General features: G+C 37.9%; 1 protein-coding gene across 1 annotated transcript in view; it reads left to right on the forward strand.

Annotated features, from left to right (window-relative positions):
- KCNH8 (potassium voltage-gated channel subfamily H member 8) overlaps positions 1-21,719 on the forward strand; it is a 273,152-nt gene that overhangs the window by 149,570 nt on the left and 101,863 nt on the right. Inside the window, exons 4-5 of the mRNA XM_037144062.2 lie at positions 6,559-6,686; positions 11,735-11,975. Coding sequence (XP_036999957.2) covers positions 6,559-6,686; positions 11,735-11,975 — 369 coding nt within the window. The remainder of the gene's footprint in view (positions 1-6,558; positions 6,687-11,734; positions 11,976-21,719) is intronic.

Below are 21,719 nucleotides of genomic sequence, written 5' to 3' on the forward strand. Positions count from 1 at the left end.
AATCACAATCTAAAATAATGATTAGAGAGGGAGCATTTTCCAGTGTATATGTCTTTTGATGCAAGTGGACAGGTGGCAGGAAAAGAGACAACATAGAAAGTAATTCTTGTCTGCAAGATAGATCCATTCTGACTCAGAAGGCTAATATAGATAAATAAAAATATCTAATAAGAGTCTACTTCTTAGCTGTCTGCAATCTACCATGGTAAGGTGAAAAGAACGTGAGCTTTCAAGTAAAATCATTAAGGATTCAATATCAGCTTTCCCCTGACTTTGAATTTTGGCAAATTATACAGTTTCCATGGCCTTTAGCTTGCTTTTCAGTAAGTGGAAAAACTAATACTTAACAAAGTGAGAATTAAATGAGAACCAAGACAATGTTCTTGACCTAATGTCTAGAATCCACTGGGGGCTAAGATAATTTTCCAACACATGACGTTCCATTGAAAAGTCCTAACTCAGTGAAGTGTAAACATAACATTTAACTTTTTTTCTGGAAATTATCTTCCCTCAGTATTGCTCAATAACTGAAATTGCTTATTTAATCATCCTGCTTAATGACATAGTACTTCCTACCCTAACAGGTTACTTATTTGCCTTTGTTAACCTTGTGGTAACCTCCAGAATGTTGAAATTTTCACCTTCTTCCTGTTAGTTCACTGCTGTTTTCTTTTTCCTTCTACCTTGGCTTTCATGGTTCACGACTTTAAAGTCTCTTCTGTGTATACCCTAAACTCTTATACCTCTGTATGTATTTTTTTTATCCATCCAGCAAAGCCATAAACTTGAAAGAACCAATAATCTTTTTACTCTGCTCTGCATGCAGATGGCTAAAAAGTGCTCAGATAAAGTCTACACCAAGGCAGGTGAGAACCCCTCTAAATGTATTGTTAGCAGCCTCAAATAAGGTGGCCAAATTTCCCAACAAATCTAACACTTCTTCTCCAGGGCTTGACAGCCCATCCTCTACCACAGATATTTCAAGGATTCTTTATTGTCTACAAACCACCAACTCCTAGCATCCTTAGCATTCCAATGTCAATGAGGAAGGAAGGAAGGAAGGAAGGAAGGAAGGAAGGAAGGAAGGAAGGAAGGAAGGAAGGAAGGAAGGGGAGGAGGGAAGGAAATCTCTTAGAAACTATCTCATCTTTCTGCCTTCACACCTGTGTATTTACCTCCAGGCATAATCAATCCCCTCCTTCCCTTTTATCATGAGAGAGAGATGGGATGTCTCTTCCGTCTTAGGAGAAATCACTCAGCTGAGGTGGGAAGACGCTACATCCCTCTCTCTTTCTTAAAACACTTTTCCCTTAGATTCTCTGACACCACAATGGTCATTTCCTTCCTCTTTTATGTTTCTCCTTTACAATCTTTTTCTGTCTCACAGTTGGCCTCTAACATTTGGAGGACTTAGATTTCTCCCTCTCACTTTAAACTCTCTTGCTAGTCAATTTCATAACCAATTAAGTGACAAAACCATGCAAACTTACTCTTGCAATGCATTTCACATGTCTCAGCTTTGCTCCACCTCTACTGTGACCACTCTAGTTTAAGCTACCACCACGTTTCAACTGCTGTGCTAAACGGGCCTCCTCAGTGATTTCCTAACAACCTGTAATGGTTCTTTCTAATCAGTTTCCATGCGGCAAGTCAGTGTCTTATTGTGAAAATTCAAATTTCCTCATGTCATTTCAATGCTTAAAACCTAGCTATGCCTTCATGTGCAGGGACTGTCAATTATCCCCCAGAACTCATTCATTAACAACAGAACCCTCTCAAGTTAAAACTAAAATTAACAGCGCACATGGCTGCCCAACTAGAAACTATTTCCCAGTTTCCTTTGTAGCCGAGGGTGGTCACGCTGTGAGCAAAAGTGGTGTGTGTAACTTCCGGTTCCCTCACAAGAAGCTTCCTGCCCTCCACTTCCTCTTCGTCCTTCCAAGAAAGGGACTTAGTTGCCTTAAACTCAGAGGTGGAGACCACTGTGAAGAGTGGCAGAGATGCTCTCCCACTTGAGATTGCTCACCTCTGTTTTGTTACAGGAAAGGAAAAGAGTGAGACAGAAAAATATACACTCAGGGTGCGTTATTTCCTTATTCAAGCCACTTATTGAAGCAGCTTAGGCTATTCCCTAACTAACACTTTTACCATTTCATTACAGTAAAAAGCAAAATTTTTAATGTGGCCTCAGAGGCCCTAGATACCATCCAGCTTCTGCCTACCTTGTGGTTTCCCATTTTACTTTTCTTCCCCCCATTCTCTATGGCCCGATTTCTTGGATTTCTTTCAGTTTCTCCAAAGACGCTATGTCTCCTTCCTGCCCAAGGCCCTCACACCTTTTATTTGCTCTGTTGGGAATGTTTTCCCCTCTACTACCCCCGATCCTATTTTATTCATAACTATTTCTACTTCAGATTTTAACCCAGAGTCATGCATTGTAGGCAACTGAAGCTCCCCTTCACCACCATCAAGCTGCCATAGAGTTTAGTGAGCTTCCACGTTAAATAATCCAACACCACTTGCATCTCTTTTTGGCTGTGAAAAACTTTTTTACATTAAAATTTATAATACGTATATTATGTATGTAATATGAAAATATTATTACAATTCTCCATACAATAAAAATCCAGTTTAAAAAAATAGAATTTTTTTAAAGATTTGATTTATTTATCTTCAGAGGGGAAGGGAAGGAGAGAGGGAGAGAAACATCAATGTATGGTTGCCTCTCATGCGTCCCCCACTGGGAACTGGCCTACAACCCAGGCATGTGCCCTGACTGGGAATTGAACCTCGATCCTTTAGTTCGCAGGACCGCACTCAATCCAAGCTACACCAGCCAGGGCAAGGAATAGAATTTTACTAATGCCATTTAGTAAGGCACATGGTGCCCAGCTAGAAACTTGATTTTCCAGTCTTTCTGTAGGTAGCTATAGCCATGTGAATATGCATAATTTTACAGCATATAAATTTTCCAAAACAATACGTTATTTAGTTTGCATGAGAGTGGATATTATAAAAATGTTGCCAGGCCCTGGCTGGTATAGCTCAGTGCAGTGAGCATGGGCCTGTGAAGCAAAGGGTCACCGGTTAGATTCCCAATCAGGGCACATGCCTGGGTTGTAGGCCAGGTCCCCAGTAGGGGGTGTATGAGAGGCAACCACACATTGATGTTTCTCTCCCACTCTTTCTCCTTCCCTTCCCCTTGCTCTAAAAAAAATAATAAATAAAATATTTTTTAAAAAATGTTGCCATGTTGTCTGTGTCCTCTATTTCTTGCTTTTGTACTCAAACACTACATATTTTGAGGCATTTCTATGCTAATATTTCATTCATTTTCCATTTATTCCTACATGAGTCAAGTTTAATGGAAATTATGAATTGTAATATCCTATGTCATGACTGTGCCACAATTTATCTATTCTTTGTTTATAGACAATTAGCTAGTTTCTAGTTTCACATGAAGACAGGTAAACACATGGAGACACAGGTATATTACATATGTATATAGACAGTATTTATGTTTGTATATATGTGCACATTACAAATATTGCTGTCATAAATATTTTGTGCCTATATATATTTTTAATGAGTTTCTCTCTACTTACAATTTTTTTAGTTAGGAGCTACCGAGCCAGGACCACTTTAACTTCTTTCCTCTGCTTGGAAGATTTTCAATGACTAAGTGGAATGATTTTCAACACCAGTCTTGCATGAGGGTTAAACTGTGACTAAAATTTCACAAGGAAAACTTTTTTTTTCTTCCACTTGGAGCCAAGACCAACCCAGACACAGTTCTTTGACATTTCCTTTTGAGGGGCTTTTTTTAAGACTATAAAACTGCTGCTGTTTGGTTTGGAAAATCTCAGCTATTTATTAGATTTCTCACTCAGAAGGGAATTGGCTTATTGACCGTCATAAATCTCTAATCTGGTCAATTTTGTGGTGAGCTTTGTAACTCTACCTGGCATTTTGATACTGACTGATATCGCATAAGCAGCTGCTGGCCATCCCAACCACATCTCTGTACACACGGCCTTAAACCTCTGGCTGTTTTCATGTTTGAATACGTTTGCAATTACTCTCTGATAGATTAATAATTACACTTGCAGAGGTAATACAATGAAGTGTGCTTTGTTCAGCCATGAGTTTCCAACAAAGTTCCTCTTTTAATGTTCTACTGTGTGTTCTCTAATTCATTTTTCAGGGATTCAAGTCTATAGTAATTCATATTTTATTTTAAACATTCTTTCAAAGCAAATTAAAAGGTGAATAATTTTAAAAAATGTAACACCAGATTAAACTTTGGCAGTAAGTAAAACATATTTTCTAAGCCCTGGATGGTGTAGCTCAGTGGATTGAGCACGGGCCTGTGAACCAGACAATCGCGGTTCGATTCCCAGTCAGGGCACATGCCTGGGTTGCAGGCAGGTTCCCTGCAGGCTAGTTCCCAGCAGGGGATACACGAAAGGCAACCATACATTGATGTTTCTCCTCCTCTCTCCTTCCCTTCCCATCTAAAGATAAATAAAAATCTTTAAAAAATATATTTTCTCATCATTAAAAGCATCCCAGGGTGGAGTGAGAATGAGGAATGGTTAAATTCCTTGAAAGACTTGTAGTCCAAGCTCAGATGGGCAGGAACAATGGCACAAATTAGTCTTTGTGGCAGCAAATACTGGCTTCACACACTGGCTCTACTCCTTACGAGCTTGTGTGATCACATGACCTGTTAGACCTTTCAGTTATCTCCTCTGTCAATTGAGAATTATGATATTTATCTCATTGGTATTTATGAGGATTCATTGAAACTAAATTAAAATAAATACTGCAAGTCTAGAATAGTGCCAAGCACATGGTAGCCACTGAAAATAATTGAAGGTTTTCCTCAAGATAGCAACTAAACCAAAGCATTTTTATCAAGGAGAAGAATCAAAGGGCCTTCATAATATTATAGAGATTTGATGATGAAGCTTAGATAAAGAATAGGTTTTAATTGTTACATTTTGCAAACATTGCAGTACCAATTTATTTAGGATTAAATTATATATCGACCAATTAAACACTAAATGTTTCTTAATGTCATATATTCACCTGGTTCATTTATCTCAGACAATAAAATCCTTTGGGAAAAATAGCAGGTCCCTGCCTAATTTTACTGAAATAGAGATCAGTTGAATTAAAGATTTAATTGTTAAAAAAAATAATAAAGACATACAGATGTTGGAAGAATGCAGGCATATACTTTAAAAAATAATTTTTGAGTGAAGAAGTTTGGTTATAGAGGGCATAATATCTAGACACTACAAATGGATAGATTGACAAATCTGACAACCTCAAAATTAAAAAATTTGACACCACATAAATTAAATCTAAAGTCAAGGAACACAATGAGAAACTGTTGGCAGCATATATAAGAAAGTGGGAATTAGTATACAGAGTGCTTATTAATAAAGTACCAACTTAAAAACTGCAAAAATATGAATAGACTTGTTAAAAACAAATTCAAACACACAATAAATTTTAAAAGAATGCTCATCCAAATTCATAACTTTGAAAATGCAAATTCAAACAATAATATGGCATTTTAAACTTTAAAAATGTTATGAACAAAGGACCCACAGACAGGGACAATGGGGTGGGGACCGTCTTTGGGAGCCAGGGGTTGGGTGGGACAGGGAGAAAAATGGGGGAGGGGAACAGGGACAACTTAACTGAACAATAAAAAAAACTTTCAAAATGTTAGGCAGCACACACTCTGTATTTCACTGATGTGTGCGGTAAAGCAGGCACATCTATCCACTGCTACTGGAAATGTAAATTGCTGGAATGAAATTTGGAAAACATATACCAAAATTTAAAATGTATATACTCATTATTAGTCATTTATTTGCTGAATATGCTGGCACACCAATGCAAAGCTCTCTGTGTTTAAGAATTTTTACTGTAGGGTTAGCTACCCAGTTTTTTCTTTTTGAATACTGTATAAATCTAAATGTGCATGAGAGGCAAGTAGTAAAATACAGGACACGAGTTTTATCTTTAATATGGTATGCACTGAACTATTAAAGAGTATATGAGAAGAACTACAACATACACGCTTGGAATGATTTCCAAGTTATTATAATGTGAAAAATAATATGTAAACAGATTTTTTATAAACTCCCACTTATGTAAAAAATATATAAGTGTAGATATAAAATATATATTTGATAGTTTTCTAGAAAAAATAAAAACATTAGGAGTAGAAGTTTGGATATGAGCGTGGAATAACAGAAAAGTCATAAGATTTTTTATTTACTACTTTGTTTTCTGAAATGTTTGAAAGTTTCTCTAGGCTCACGTATGTTTTACCTTAATTTTTAAAACTAATGGGGTTAATATGAGCATTAAAATATATGGACTTTAAAAGCCTGAAAATAAATTAAATGTCAGTAGAAGACAGCCAACAATTTGAAGTGTTGAAAATCATGTACTCTTGAAAAGGAGCTGTCCAAACTTAACGCTCTTGACATGAAATGATGCATTTGTTGGTGCCTAATGAGTTTTATTTTCCCCTAGATAAAGCCAAAGGAAGATCAAGAGCAGGGACCCACTTCGACTCAGCCCGGAGACGGAGTCGAGCTGTCCTTTATCACATCTCCGGGCACCTGCAAAGAAGAGAAAAGAACAAATTGAAAATAAATAATGTAGGTGGATATGTGTGTACTCTCCGAATGCTAGAGTTTCCCTGGCAATGTTTGACTCACTAAAGAAAGGCTCCATTTACTCGTTGGCTTTCCTAGATTTTTTTTTCCACTTTGGCTGGTGTTTTCCTATAAAGCATGAACTGGAAAAGGTCAGCAGTTGTGGGGCATTTCTGTAATAAAAGTGCTCAATCATAGTGTTATCACAGCACAGAGATTAGAATATTACCGCCATCAGTACAATATGGTGCTAGGGAAGCTGCAAATGGGGAGATACTGGCTATATTTTATGGATGAGGCAGCAAGTCATACACTTTGTAGTTTGTTGGTTAAAATTTGTCGACTTTAATTTTAGTGCCGTCTACTTTGCACGTTATCTAGTTTCATTGAATGCTTTTACCCAGTGGGACTGTGAACACATCGAAGTCATGCCTCCACTTAAATAACTACATTTTATACAAAACACAGTTGCGAATTTCACACAGTGGAACATTAAATTTGAAATTCCGTGCCATATATTATACAGTTTTGTAAACAGTTGTGCTTTTAGTAAATGACGGTAGAGCTACTTTCTGAAACCTGGTGCTTATCTGTCAAAAGCCACAGCAAAGAACCACCTGTAAAAGGTGACTCCACAGAGTTTTACATGACACATATCCACCAGAATTTCACAGTTCACCTCAGAACTTGTTCTTAGCACTTAGAGACTTCACTGAGAATCCCAGAACTATGTCTGTTTAGTTGTAGATATTCAAAAATAATTTTTCAAATGATGATAATGTCATCGATTTGTACTGTGGAATCTCCAGAACACACAACTTTTGGGGGGTGTGTATGACTGTGGGTGGCCCATAGAAATACTAAGGGCCTAACTTGCCAGGGACATTAGAAAAAGTCACATCAAACAACCAGAGGGATTTCAAAATCAATCTAAGATCTAGAAGTTGTGGGAGTTCAGGACACAAGGATTCTTTGGCATCTTAACATTTTACATGGGACTCCCGACTACCTAATTTGACATACAAATGCCTTGATAAAACAGTCACACATCAGACATACAAAGTATCTGCCACTCTGAGTGTGTCCAACCAAAAAGATGGATTTTCCCAGGTGTGGAGTGAGACCTGACACCAAAGTGCTGCCAACCTGGTTCTGCATCAATGGATTCCCTGTGGAAACCAGAACAAGCTGTTTTGACCATTTGTGCTCCAGGACCATCAGCCATGCTGGTGGTGTGGTTGACCTGCCATGTACCATGGTTGAGAATCATCAGCACTGGTTATTTTGTCTTGACTAAATATAAAGATTTTCTAGGGATACATGTGCCTCAGTGTCATATGGATTTCCCAAGAGTCCACGGATAGACAGGGCACCTGACTTGACCTGTGGATCCTTCCATGAGTTCCTATTTACATCTCCTTTCAGTTACCAAGTCTGCCTTAGAGACAGTAAACAAGTTCGAGGAAGAAACAAAGGTAACCACATCTGGGTTTGATTCTGTGCAAGTCAACCAGCAAAGCACCTAAACAAATATTAGCCAGAGGTTCTGCCCTGCTGAAAGCTGACAGGATCTTCTAGCCTTTAGCTGAGAATCATTTGAACATAGCAAGTATTACTGAGCTTTAAAATGCATCTGCTGAACATGCTATTTCTCCTTTAAAGTCAACAAAGTACAGAACAGTACTTTAAAATCTCATTTTAATAAATTGTCATTTCCCACTGTTTAGCTAATTTGCTATATTACCATTCGTTGAAGAAGCACAAACATCAAGGTAGATCATTAAATTATACGTAGTAATTAAGGACATTTAATTCCCATAGTGATCTAACAATTCAGATAACTCTTACTTCTGGAAATGAAGTATGGAATCAGGAATGGCCCTGTTCATTGTTCTTTTCCAGAACAGGGCAGAGTGGCTAAAAGACAGCAGGAAGAGAGAAGAAAGAAGAGGAAAAAGTTATCTGGACAGTTTATTAGCTGAACAATCAATCTTTGGGAAATCTAGCTATATTAATAGTCACACATACATAAAAGACTTCTTAATATGTCTGTGGCTCTCTACTATTTACAAATCCCTTTTACATATAATACATCATATTATTTGATTCTTACAGCCCAGCCAGTACTACATAGACTTTTTCTTAGTAATATTTGAATGATGGAAAAGGACAACTTACTCTAGATCACTAAAGTAGAAGCCGTGGATATGGGACCCAGCTGTGAATCCTGTGACTCAAAGACACTGTGCTCTGACCCTCCCTGTTGCCTCTTGGATGCAGTTCTGTAGACCAGGAACACGTGATTCAACCATAGATGAAGGAACGCGGCAGGCCGTTAGCAAGGTTCTGTCCCAATCAGGATGCAACAGCTTTTAGTCATGGCTCTTACATTGCCTGGAGCATCTTTGGAAAAGGTGTTTCATTTCTGCTTTCCTTGACTTGTGACTCTAGTCAATGACATTGGGATGATGCAAGTATCTCTAACACAAAGAAATGTAAAGATCACAGGAGTGCCTTGGGATCTCGAAAGGAATGTGCTTTAAATGCTGGACTATTACCAGCAGAGCATGACCAGTCATCATCAAAGCACACACTCTGTTCAGTTTACCCTGTGTGGTGACTAGAAATATTTTCTTACCTGTTTGCTCATTCAGAAGTTAGTTTCAAGAAATGCTGCAAAAATAGTTTTGGAAACAGTTACATTAATTAGACATTAGCCTTAACCATTGTGTTTCAATAATTTATAGGGTAGAGGTTAAATAGTTAAAACACCACTGGTACTAAAGAATATGCTTCAAAATGAATAAGTAATATATACCTAAAATTGAGAATAGTTGGTCATATTATTCTTTAGGCAAACTCTCTATGTTTCAGGGGCATAAATAATGTGTTTTCTCCTTGCTAAAAGCACATTTTACAAGTATAAGAAATTTACCTCCATTCAAAAGGGTTTTTTATTTTTTTATTGTTGTTCAAAAGGTTTTTGATAAAAGTTTGCAATTACAGTGGTTGGAGGAGAGAAGCATCTATATTTTTTTTTACTCAGGTGATTTTGTGAAGATGAATGCAGGATTTGTGTGTAAAACCTTCCAGAATTTAAATCTAATCTGAGTTGTGTTAGAGTCTCTGTGTCTTTAAAAATAATTTTAGAGAATACATTTTAAGAAGCCTACAGAAATGAAGTAGTGTGATTTGTTTTGTGATTTATGAATATAATATATTGCTGACCTTTTGCATCAGCATCATTAATACTTCATATAATCAACATAATCCACAGAAAACACTTCCTGACTTTTCATGACCCTCCCTCCTAGAGTTGGCTTCTCCCTCGAACAGGTAAAATTTGTATTTCTGTGACACTCTTGGAAAAGAGTTATTTGGATAGAAATCGAGATTCCCCCATGGCTTCCAGTGATGCCTTATTCCATAATACTTACAAAAGGGATCACTTCCTTTTTTAAAAAAATAAATTAGAATGCATCATGTCCTACTGCAAATAGAGGTACTTATCAACCTTGAGAAGATTAATACATATGGACCCTAACTCTCTCCTGTACACCAAACCAAGCTTTGATAAGAAGCCCAACAGTTGTACTTCATTCTCCTCTTCTTAGTTCTATGCCAAAATCCACCTTTGGAACCTGTTTCTAGAAGCTAGAGAATGAGGCAAAGGAGAAAGATGAAGTATCAGAGAATTAAGTGGAACGTGGACATGGTGGCAGATAGGCACCAAAGACGAGTCTGAAAGTAGTGAAGCACTGTCTAACCACAAAACCCTCACATGATGAGGTTCCGATGTGAATTAAGTAAGAATATTAACAGGGAGCAGCATGTGTCAGGAATGCCTAGCGAGAAAGATGAGAGGTAAGGGGTGCCCTACTCTTAACTGAGCAGAAATATTTGGTGGCTGATAGCCAACACTAAAGAGCTAAGAGGTCCTGATTGCTCTGAACATTTCCTGAGTCCTTGGGTCTTTCAGAAATCCCTAAAATAAGAAAACAAATGATGGCCTACAAGTAACTTTTATTCCAGAACTTCCAATTGTTCTGTTCATTCAATTTAACGTTGAAATTTGAGTATCCACTCCCTATCTTGTACTTTTCACTAATTGAGGTCAAAGCAAGGTCTGCAAGTATCTGGGTCTGAGGCTTGTCAAATTTCCACACCTGCTATTGTTGGGCCGCCATTTGTCTCATAGCAATAAGGAGAGTTGTTCATCAATTTCAACTGCTTGCAGAGTGAAGTGCTTTTGCAGTTATAAAAACTCCAGCAATTCTTCTGCATTTCATCAGCTGCCATATGTACTCTGGTTTCTCTTCAGAGCAAAGAAATCTTTCACCTTTTAATCAGCTGCCTTTTTTTAAATCCATGACTTGAATAGTAACTCATGAGTATTGCTCATTTTGCCACCTTAAACCAAGCTGGCTAGTGTCAGAATGGATCCATGTCAATCTAGGTTATGAGGTGTGGATTCCCAACTTGAAACTTCATGAAGAAGCACAGTGCAAAAATGCAGGTAGTTAGCAGAACTGGGTTATATTTTGAAACAACTGGAAACAGATTTTTAAAATACAATGCTGATCATATATCTTCATCTGGGGAAAAATGGTACCTTTGTTGTCATTTAATGTCAAATATATTCTTTAGATAATGACTCTCATCTCAGAATTATAAGTACATGGAATGTTCCTGTGACAATAGGAATATAAATGTATCTTTGTGTTTAGAATGTGTGGAGGATTATATTTGCTACTGTGAACGTTTTTAGGTGACATTTTAGGTAATGATCTTTTTTATTTTTAATGAACAAAATCAAAATTGTTCATTTAACATTTGTGACTAAACTCTGCATATTTCTGTTGCTTCTAAGATCTCTGCTCGATTTTAGTACATACGTCTCTACTTCTTGCATTATCAACTTCTAAAAGTCACTTGTAAAAGATGCTGACGTTGTATATGGAAATGATTCTCCTTACAAAAGCGTTTAAGGCTGTGTCATCCTTGTTTCTAACACCGAGTCTCTCTTCTCTTCTCTTTGTCGTTATCCACAGAATGTTTTTGTAGACAAACCAGCATTTCCGGAATACAAAGTTTCGGATGCAAAAAAGTCCAAATTCATACTTTTGCATTTTAGCACTTTTAAAGCTGGCTGGGACTGGCTTATTCTGTTGGCGACGTTTTATGTCGCCGTGACCGTACCTTACAACGTTTGCTTCATCGGCAACGATGACCTGTCCACCACGCGGAGCACAACAGTCAGTGACATCGCGGTGGAGATCCTCTTTATTATAGGTAAGAGCCGGCAGCTGCGTTCCCAGGAGATTTGCCTAGGGGAAGTGAGGGTGTTCCAGGTTTTGCTCATGCAAATCTGAACTAGGAGCCATTTGCATGGGCGTGACTTAGCCTCTGATGCAAATTTTGGAGAAGTGCATACGGATTTGATATATGAATATGGCCTCTGCCAACTTTCTCTTTGTTCCTTTATTTCAAACCAGTCTAAACCCATGTTTTGTGTTTCCGTCTTTATTATGTCAAAAATGGGCTTTAAAAAGAAGACCTGATGGCTGTTGTGTTTGTACTCTCCTATCCATCATATCCTCACCGTGTGGAGTCAGAGGTGGGACTTGGCAAGAATTCACAAATGGTGGTCTGATAATGGCCCAGTCCTGGGCATGGTTCTGCATCTCCTTTTTGACACGTTGATGGTGGTTGCCCTAAGAGTCCTGGTTGCCAGAGAAAAGAACTACATAGGCCTTCCAGTAAATCAGGAAGAGCAGAGAGTATCTGATTTTAACTGAAGACCCCCCCCCCCCCCGCCCCGGGATGTTTGCTAAGAGTAGTTATCGAGTAGTTATCGCCGGAGTATTGGGAACCTCAGGTGAATCTACATTTCTTCACTCTTGTAAGCCTTATCCTATATTCCTGTCCCTTAAATCCCGGTCTTGTTTAGACCAAAGCCTAGCTCTTGCTGCTCATTCTAAGGCCAATTCAACACCTTCACTAAGGTGTGGCCTGATTCCCTGTGAAGTTCCTTGTACTTTTCCTTTATCTCATACCTCCTTCTCTACCTGGTGATGGTGCTATATGGCAACATCCTTACTGTAAATATGAGGGAGTGTTTTGAGAATGTGTTTAAGCAGTCAGTGAACAAAGAAATGAGAAATGGATTTTTAAAGTTCCAAGTAAAGGAAATAAGTGAGGCAGGTCAAAACCTCGTTTCAAGGGTGGAGGTAGTCTTTTCATGGAGCTGGTAACGCTTTGGGAGCGTGGGTTCTCTGACTGAAAAAGCACATGTCCGTTCTAGACGATTGTGTATGATCTCAGTGCGGCTTTGGAATCACCATTCACACTGCATCTGCTGGACACGCCCCTCAGAGCTTTGTTTTAGTACCCCTGCCCCCAACCCCAAAGTGGCGGCCGTAGTATGTTTAGGCCACTAGATGGCAATGTTGTCTACTTGGGCTGCTTGGTAAGGCTACAGATTTAAGGGAACTTGTCTTCAATTTTTTTTTTGACTTAAACTATTCATTATTGGAAAGGAGTAAATGTAAAGGGACATTAAGTCACTGTTAAATGGCAAATAACAACATTCTAGTTTTGTAAAAGAATTTAAAATGAAAATTGTAGCCAGACTGGGTGTGGCCACATGCCAATCCATTGTGGTTTTATATCCTTTTACTTTGCTAACCTTTTCTGTCTTCTTCTAACACAGACATAAATTAGCACTCTGAAAAAACTCCTCATAAACCAGTCAAAGTTCTCAAGAACTTGAGGGGTCATTTAACATGTTTAAGTACCTGCCTAACAAATATTTCATATAATAATAATTCTTACCAGTACTTAAACCTTCGTCATAGAGACCAGATAATATTATGAACTTTCTCTTTCCCTGCTTCTTAGATTTTTGACATTCCAAGGGCTTCCAAGCCACTGCTGATACTACACACTCCTTGGCAGATGATGACATGTTTACACTCAGAACTGACACCAGTAAGAAAGATATTTTATTTTGTTTTTGTTTTTTTTTAGGCTGCTTTCCTCTGTTAAAGCAATGGAGTCTGCAACTATCCCCAATAGTTGCCTCCAAATCTACTGTATGTATTCTTTCTGCCATTTCGTCTATGTTTAAGGCAGCAAGATGTTTCTCTAGGGAGACAATACAGTAGTCTCGCCTTCTCTGCCATTTCTCTACTCATGGTCTCAGTTACCTGTGGCCACCCGAGCTCCAAAAACAGTCAGTGGAAAATTCCAGAAATAAGCAATGTATATATTTTAAATTGGGTGCCATTCTGAGTCGCAGGATGAAATCTTGTTCCATCCCACTTCACCCTGGATGTAAATCATCTTTTTACCCAGCATGCCCAGGGTGGATACACTAGCAGCTCATTAGTCACGTAGTGGCTGTCTTGGTTTTTTTAGATGGACTGGCGTGCTATCTCAGCACTTGTGTTCAAATTGAGAGATAATTTATCTCTTTTTGAGTTTCACAATGAGCTTTATAGCATTATAAATACTCTGAGAAACCCAGCGATAAAGTTATTTGTACCTCAGAACTCGCTCTTTCCCAGACCACTTAGTAACACTCTTTTGGGAAGACTGACTTAAAAACATTCTTCCCTGAAAGATTCATCATAAAGGACATCTGAATGTAATCACACTAGTCAAAATATAAATAATGAACTATGAACTTGAATCTCTCCTAACTATTCTCTTCCTCTTAAAATAAATTGTCTGTAAGCTACATTAGTTCTTTCAGATCAGTAGGACACATGGCTTAATTTTAAGTTTCAAAGTAGCTGTAAAATTACTTCTAGTTTGAAAACCATCATGCATAACCTAACTGCTGATTCCAAGAATTATGGAAACTTAAAATGAGAAGTGACCTACTGGTGATTTATAGAATCCAATCTTTCCCACTTTATAGGTAGGAAACTGAATCCTGGTGATTTGCTCAAAGCCCCATAACTAACTAGGGCAGACTCAGGTCTCCTAGTTGTTAGAAAATGTTTCTTAGGAGTTTCTAATCAATATGATTTCATTTTCTGAAAAATTCCACCCCACTTGCTTTCCTTTATTTAAAGCAACGAAGCAGAAAATGAGAAGAAAAGGGAGCTGACTTCTTTCTCTTTTTCCCATGAATGCAGAAATGAATAGTTTGAATCTTTGAAATCTCGGTAGTTAAAGCTATAATGTATCTATAGGTCCAACAATCACCTCCTCCATTCACTTGCTAAAAAACCCAAAGAGCCCAGTTTTGTGCAGTCAGCAACATGCCCAGACAGACCCAGGGACTGAACTGTGGGTATTCTAAGTCAGTGGTAATTCCCTTCCTTTAGCCAGTTTCAGGACTAACGGTACGTATGTGGCCAGTTCCGTCCAATAGGATATAAAGAGATCATTGCTGAGGGCTTCTTGGAAATCATTTTTCCCCTGAATAGAAAAGAGAGACTGGAGAGAGGAAGGTATTTGTGTCCCTATTCCTTCTTTTCCCTTCGGATACTGGGCGGGAGCATGCCATGTGTGTAACTACTACAGCCATCCTTACTCATTAAAGAGAGAGGCCCAGGAAAGAAGGTGTGGAGGGCAGAGCAGCAAGTTGGGAGCAGCACCTTTGGTGATATCATAATCTTCCTATTATTGTAGCCACTGTTAATTAGCTATTATGTTACTGATGGCTCCCGTATATCATTCTAAAAATTAAAAAAACACTCTAGCATCTGTGACCCTTCGCACTGGGTCGTTTCAGTTTTAAGATATATTATATCCTTTCCGAAGGAACAGAATGTCCTTTCTTCTGTCTTGTAACCCCACTCTCAGGCTAAGAAGTGTCTGCACATTCTTCTTATCTGCCATTATAACCACGGAGGCTTAGAATTGTAGGCTTACTCTGTAAAGTTATAACTCTGATTGACTTGGTCTATCTGAGAGCTCTTCAGAAAGCTAATGGTCAAAGGAAATTTGGTGTGCAATTCTACTTTTCATTTGCTACGTTTACCTTAGTCACAAAAGGATGGTTGAAGAGTGTGTGAGAGAAGGGTAATCATACCTTCTGTGGACTATCCTGTCCAGGACTGAGCATCTAGTACCCTTACCCATTTCCCACTAGCAATGCTCCCCAATTATGATGACAATTCCAAACAGCCCATATGCATTTGAAAGGGATTTCACCCCAATGTTATATTTTTAAGTTTATTATATTTTATGTATAGTTAGGTAGTTCTAGGTCATTTGTTCTCAGTGGAGACAGTATCACAACTAAAACACATTTCAGAAACATGTAGGTTTGACTTTAATTCATTAACCAATACTACCATCATTTGGTGTTTGTTTAGTGCTTTTAGAGTGATTTACAATTTGCAAATGATTTTACCCCAACTAATGAACAAAATTCCTATAGGTGCAATATTTCTTATGAGCATATATCTAAATTTTTTTCATTTTTGAATATTTATTTCTTTCTTCTTTTGTGTGCAATGCTTTATCAACCAGAATTTTTATTCACTTACACATCACCACATTTTGCTACTTCAGAATGTTTATTTCTTCATGTCATTAAATTTGTATTATAACCTTGTGACCCAATTATAGCAGGTATATCTGTTCACTCAAAGAAGGGAAAGGGGAAACCCAGGGAGCAATTTATGAATGATCTAACTAATTACTGACCAAGCTAGGACTATGGCCCTAAACCCATTTGTAAAACTGGCAAAACAGTAACAGTCTGGTGAGGATTTAATGAAGTCATTTTACCAACAATAAGCTCACTCACTGTTCAATCAGTAATAATGAATATTGTCAATAATGTTACCAAGCCCCAATCTCTTTAGTTCGCTTCAGTATCCACTATTTTCAGAAAATCAGCCCTCTTTAATTCACGTGAAAATCCAGCTAATCATGGGAGCAAGGTAGACCAGAACTTCCACATCCCTTAGCTTTCAGGAACACAGTGTCTGGGAACTCATTTATGAGTTAAAGGAGCTGAGACTTTTACAGCTACTTCTGCAGACAGGGCTCAGCATTCTTTTAGAAAAGCCAAAAGAAGGTCTCTTCAATACCATCTTCTTACATTCACCCAAGTCCTGTGTTCTTTATGTGTGGCACTTAGGGATCTGGTGTGCATTTAATGATCCTGAACGATGTTATAGGCAATTATTGCAGTTTTTTCTCCCATCCAATCTTCCACTGCAACATATAGGAACAAGGAATAAGCTGACCTGCATTTCATCTTCACTTTTCTTCCCAGCTCTGGGAAGCCCTGTAAAGCACAAGCTGGGCTTCCTGTAACACTGTCTCAAAGGAAGTCGTTAGCTAAAGTCTTCATTATTAGCTTTAGAGTAACTGAGACTTGTGTCTATTCAACAACTTCATAATTTTTCGACTCTATGTTCAATTTCTAATAGTATTTGTAAGCTTTATTTTGTAAAGCTTTCTCCAAATCCCCTCTTCATTGTGCACAATCTTTGTAAATATGTCTTTTCCCACTTAACATCGAAGTGAAGAGTAATCATACATTTCAACTCCAGTTTGAAAACTCTCCAGTAGAAATGCAAGGCTCAGAACAAGTTCTTTCATTCTTTCAGCATTCTTCAGTGTTTTTTTTTTTCTGTTAGGGTAAAATATATAAATCTCAGTGGAATCTGAAAGAGTTAGACATTTTATTGCTATTTTATTGTCAAAGCAAACCCCAACTTATCGTCGTTATCCTGAGAAGTGCAAAGACATACCATTTTCCCCCTTAGTTAAATGACCAAAGTTAAAGATAAAGACCTAGATGCTGAGAAGCAGGGGTGTCAAACTCATTTTCATGGGGGGGGGGCGGTTCACATCAGCCTCGAGATTCCTTTCAAAGAGCCGAAAGTAACTTCAGGATGGTATAAATGTAACTAGTCCTTAACTAGGGGCCAGGAGCTCGGCACTGCCACCAGGTAGAAACAAGGTGCCGAGCCGGATAAAACAAGGTGGAGGCCGGATTCAGCCTTCGGGCCTTGTGTTTGCCGCCTGTGCTGCAGGGAAAGATTTCTAGCAATAAATAAAGTTAAAATTTATGATGAGGAGGGAATTAAAATAAATTGTACTGCTGAATGATTTGGACATTCTGGTATTCCCGAACTAAAATTTAGAAGCTTCGATAGGTTGGTATTCAATTATCTCTTAGTTTGAGTCCCTCCCTCCCTCCCTCTCTTCTTTTTCCTCATTCTCGGTCTTTTGTTTTCCTACCTCTCATATAATCACTGTCTCCCTCCTAGTTCTCCTCTGCCTTTCAAACACAGGATAACAATGAAAGTCCACACATGACACCCCATGTCTGTACACCTGCACCCCCGCTAGTGAGCACTGATCTTGGTTTGAGTCATAAGGAGTGATTTGTAGCCATAGCTGAGATTTGACCTTTGCTCCATGCGCCATTTTTCACCCTACTGTGAGGGTATTCCCAGTGCCTACATTCCCAGAAAATACATTTGTAGTATCAAATAAGTGGAATGTCTTCTACTGAAAGTTAACCATTGACTAGGAATGAATCACTGCCCACTTGACTACTGACCAGCTATTTTCTGCTGAATAAGTCTAAGCCCGAAGATAAGAATAACTAGAATAACTTAACAGACAAACAAAAAACCCGGAAAATTACCCTGCCACTTCAGATTTCTAGAGAAGTGTCACATACCTAGTGTCTTATCTGGAAATGAAGAGATTTTGCAAGTCTGAATGCCCTGAGGGTGGGGCGGGGCTGGGGACAGTGCAATGAAAAGTAAGGTGGTACTTTTATTATTGTTATTATGGGCTCCCAAAATAGGTTGGCTTAAAAACACCTACCGAAACATTTGAGCAAAGATTGGAGTGGCATTTATTTTGCAAATAAACTATTAGTTAAATTATTGCTTCTTTAGGCTTTTCAGAATTCCTCTTGGTAAGTTGAAGTGCTATGATAAATGAGCTACGGAATGGATACCCCGGATATGTGACCATTGTATTTTTCTCAACCACATGAAGCTGCAAAGCATAGTTTTCATTTTATTGGTTCAAAAATAGCAATTAACAGTTTCCTTAGGCTACAATAATGGGTTCCTATTTGATTATAAAGAGCACTTTATTCATCATCGTTTCCTATTAGGCAGGCAAGCAGATTTGTAGAACTATTCCCACTATTCTTTGCTACACACAAAATCACTAAATGACAATGTTCTAACAAACCAACAAATTACATTCTCAAGGCATTTTTCTTTTGAATAGTTTAATGTCTCCTCTGTCGATATACCATGCTAATTGTGTAAGGTTTAAAATAGAAGCACTGGAGAGAAACAAAGGGCCTTCAGCCACATCCATCCCAACACAACCACTGCTTCCATGTGACGTCTCTCTGGTGATGTTTCCTCTGTTTCTGTTCACATGGTTGTGATCACAGCCTCTGCAAACGTGGGTGTCTTTTGTTTTATATAACATTTTTATATAATTATTTCTATATAAAACACATAAAATGAAATACTTATATCTTATATAAGTATACTTATATTTATATAAGTATTTTATTTGATGTAAGTATTTTATATGGGCTTTGTAACTATGTATAAACATTTAATATTTGTCTAATAATTTAAGATGGCTTTTTCCACTTAAGTAAACAATAATAAAGAACATCTCTGTGAAAAGTGTATTTATTCAGTAACAAAGCCAATACAGATTGAAGGCCCATTGTTTGCCACGCGCTGTTTTAGAAATAGAAAAGTGAAGAGAATAGAGACACGTGCCCATATAGGAGTTATAATCCAGTTGGAGACAAACAGGAAACCAAACAGATAGGCAAAATGAGTAGTACGTTAGACAATGGTGAGTTGCATGGGGCAAGTGAAGCAGAGAAGGGGAAAGGGATGGGCTGCAATGGAAAGCTAATGGAGAATAAGACATTTACGTGAAAATGGAGGGAAAGCGAGGAGACAATTCACTGTACGTCTCGATGAACATTCCAGGGGAAGACGGCATCAAATGCAAAGGACCCTACTCCTACCTTTAAAATTATTTTAAGGAGTGGAATTATTGGGCCAAAGAATGTAAATATGTACAACTTAGGAAATTTTCAGTGTTGTTTTTTAGTCACGTTATCCTTACAGCACTTATTGGTCAATGATATTCTGGTTGAAAATCAAGTTGTTCACGTTAATATTTTTTACAGTGATGACTAGTGTGAGAAGTTCCAGGTGTATGTGGCTTTCTAAAAAATTTTTAATGCTGTAAGGCATTTTACTTAATGGGGTAATTACGATAATGTTATCAGTATTGTATCATTGTTATTTATTCCTATTTTTTCCCTTAGAACAGGGGTATCAAACTCATTTTCAGTGGGGGCCACATCAGCTGAATGTAATTTGAACTCTTTAACAGTTAAGGAGTTGTTACATTTATATAGTCCTAAAATTATTTCTGCCCTTTGAAGGCAACCACGAGGCTCATGGGCCCCTGGTGAAAATGAGTTTGACACCCCCGCCTTAGAAGATTAGATATATATGGGAAATCAACTTGTATTTGCCTGATAGACACAAAACTTATTTCACAATGCACCTGAATCCATTGTGCTTAAATAGGAAACATTTCTGAGATGGCAAATTTGGAGGAAAATTGTCTTAGCTGCCCTGAGACTTACCTATTACAGTAAATAGACTATGGAAAGGAGCAGGTACTCATAAAATATGAAATAATGCTTGTTTTGAACAAGACAATGAAATTAAAAATGGAATATTTCTAAATTTAGAAGCCCAGAAGATAATTGTGAGTTCTTGATTTAGAAACATATTGCACAGTAATGAGTTTTTTTCCATTTTCTTCTTAGCAAACATGAACTCTGCTATGTCATTCTCTCCTATTTCCAATTTTTCAAGTATATTTTCTTGCAGTGTATAAAAATATCATATTCTGTAAGTAAAAATTGCATTATTTATGTGGTTTATATTTCCATTTAGCATTTGGCATTGGAATAATATCCTCTCTATATTACTCCAATAGTTTAAAAATAAATAAATACATGAATAATTTTAAAGACCAAATATATACTGAATATATTGAAAAGTTGTTTAAATATTTTAGGTAGCAAAACACTGTATGGTCACCTGCTCCTAGATGTTATTCATTATGTATTATCCAGTTTATTAAAGATTTGCTAAAGATCAATATAATGTCACCCAAGTGACTGTAACATGGTAGTTCCTCAACATAGCATAGAAGGCCCTTCATGATCTGGGCTCTTCATCTCTATCCTTTTATTTATTGCCAATTGCTTTGCCTTTCTGTGGCTACAGCCCTACCAAGGCACTTGCAGTTCAGCTGTATTATTCCTTACATCTGTGTGTTTTCATATCCTCTGTATTTTCTACTCTTGGAAAAAAATAGCGAAACATTTATTTGCCCCATAAAGTTCCATTATCCTTGAAGTATCCTTGGACTTCTTTTTAACTCTTCTTATCCCTATCACCATGAGTCTGGGTTCAACCTCCCTCACTCACTATTTAAGTGATTTCCCTCTCTCATCCCTCAACCCTGCATTGTAATTGCTTAGTTATCTCCCCACATGCACATGCCATTAATAAACTATGAGTTCCCAGAAGTCATGAACTGGATAATATAGTTTTATCTAGTTCCTTCAATTAATACAGTTTCGGGCCCACAGGAGGCAGGAAACTAATGTTTACCTACCACCATAGTTCAGCTAAGTAAAATATGAAATGTAGCTCATTGAGTTGAACCACAGCCTTATTTCCAAAGGCAGTCCTGCATGGTTTTTACATGTGGTCCTACAGGGGGCTTCTCTTTATTTTTAAACAGTGTATCCCACTTTAGAATTATTAATCCTTGACAAATCATGTATCACTAAGCAAATGGCAGTAGTTGTGGAAAACTCACAGGTTTTGGTGCTTGCTAGCCCCTTGCAAACACACCAAGAGTTTGTCAAGGTCCCCCAAATGGTGCCCCAGGATGACGGTAGAATGAGTCCAGCAATTCTGGAAGCTAGGGGTTGGTATACCGTTCCTTTCTGAATGACAGCCCGAG

The sequence above is a fragment of the Artibeus jamaicensis genome, unplaced genomic scaffold (assembly GCF_021234435.1).
Source record: "Artibeus jamaicensis isolate MK-2021 breed Jamaican fruit bat unplaced genomic scaffold, CSHL_Jam_final contig_519, whole genome shotgun sequence".
NCBI lineage: Eukaryota > Metazoa > Chordata > Mammalia > Chiroptera > Phyllostomidae > Artibeus > Artibeus jamaicensis.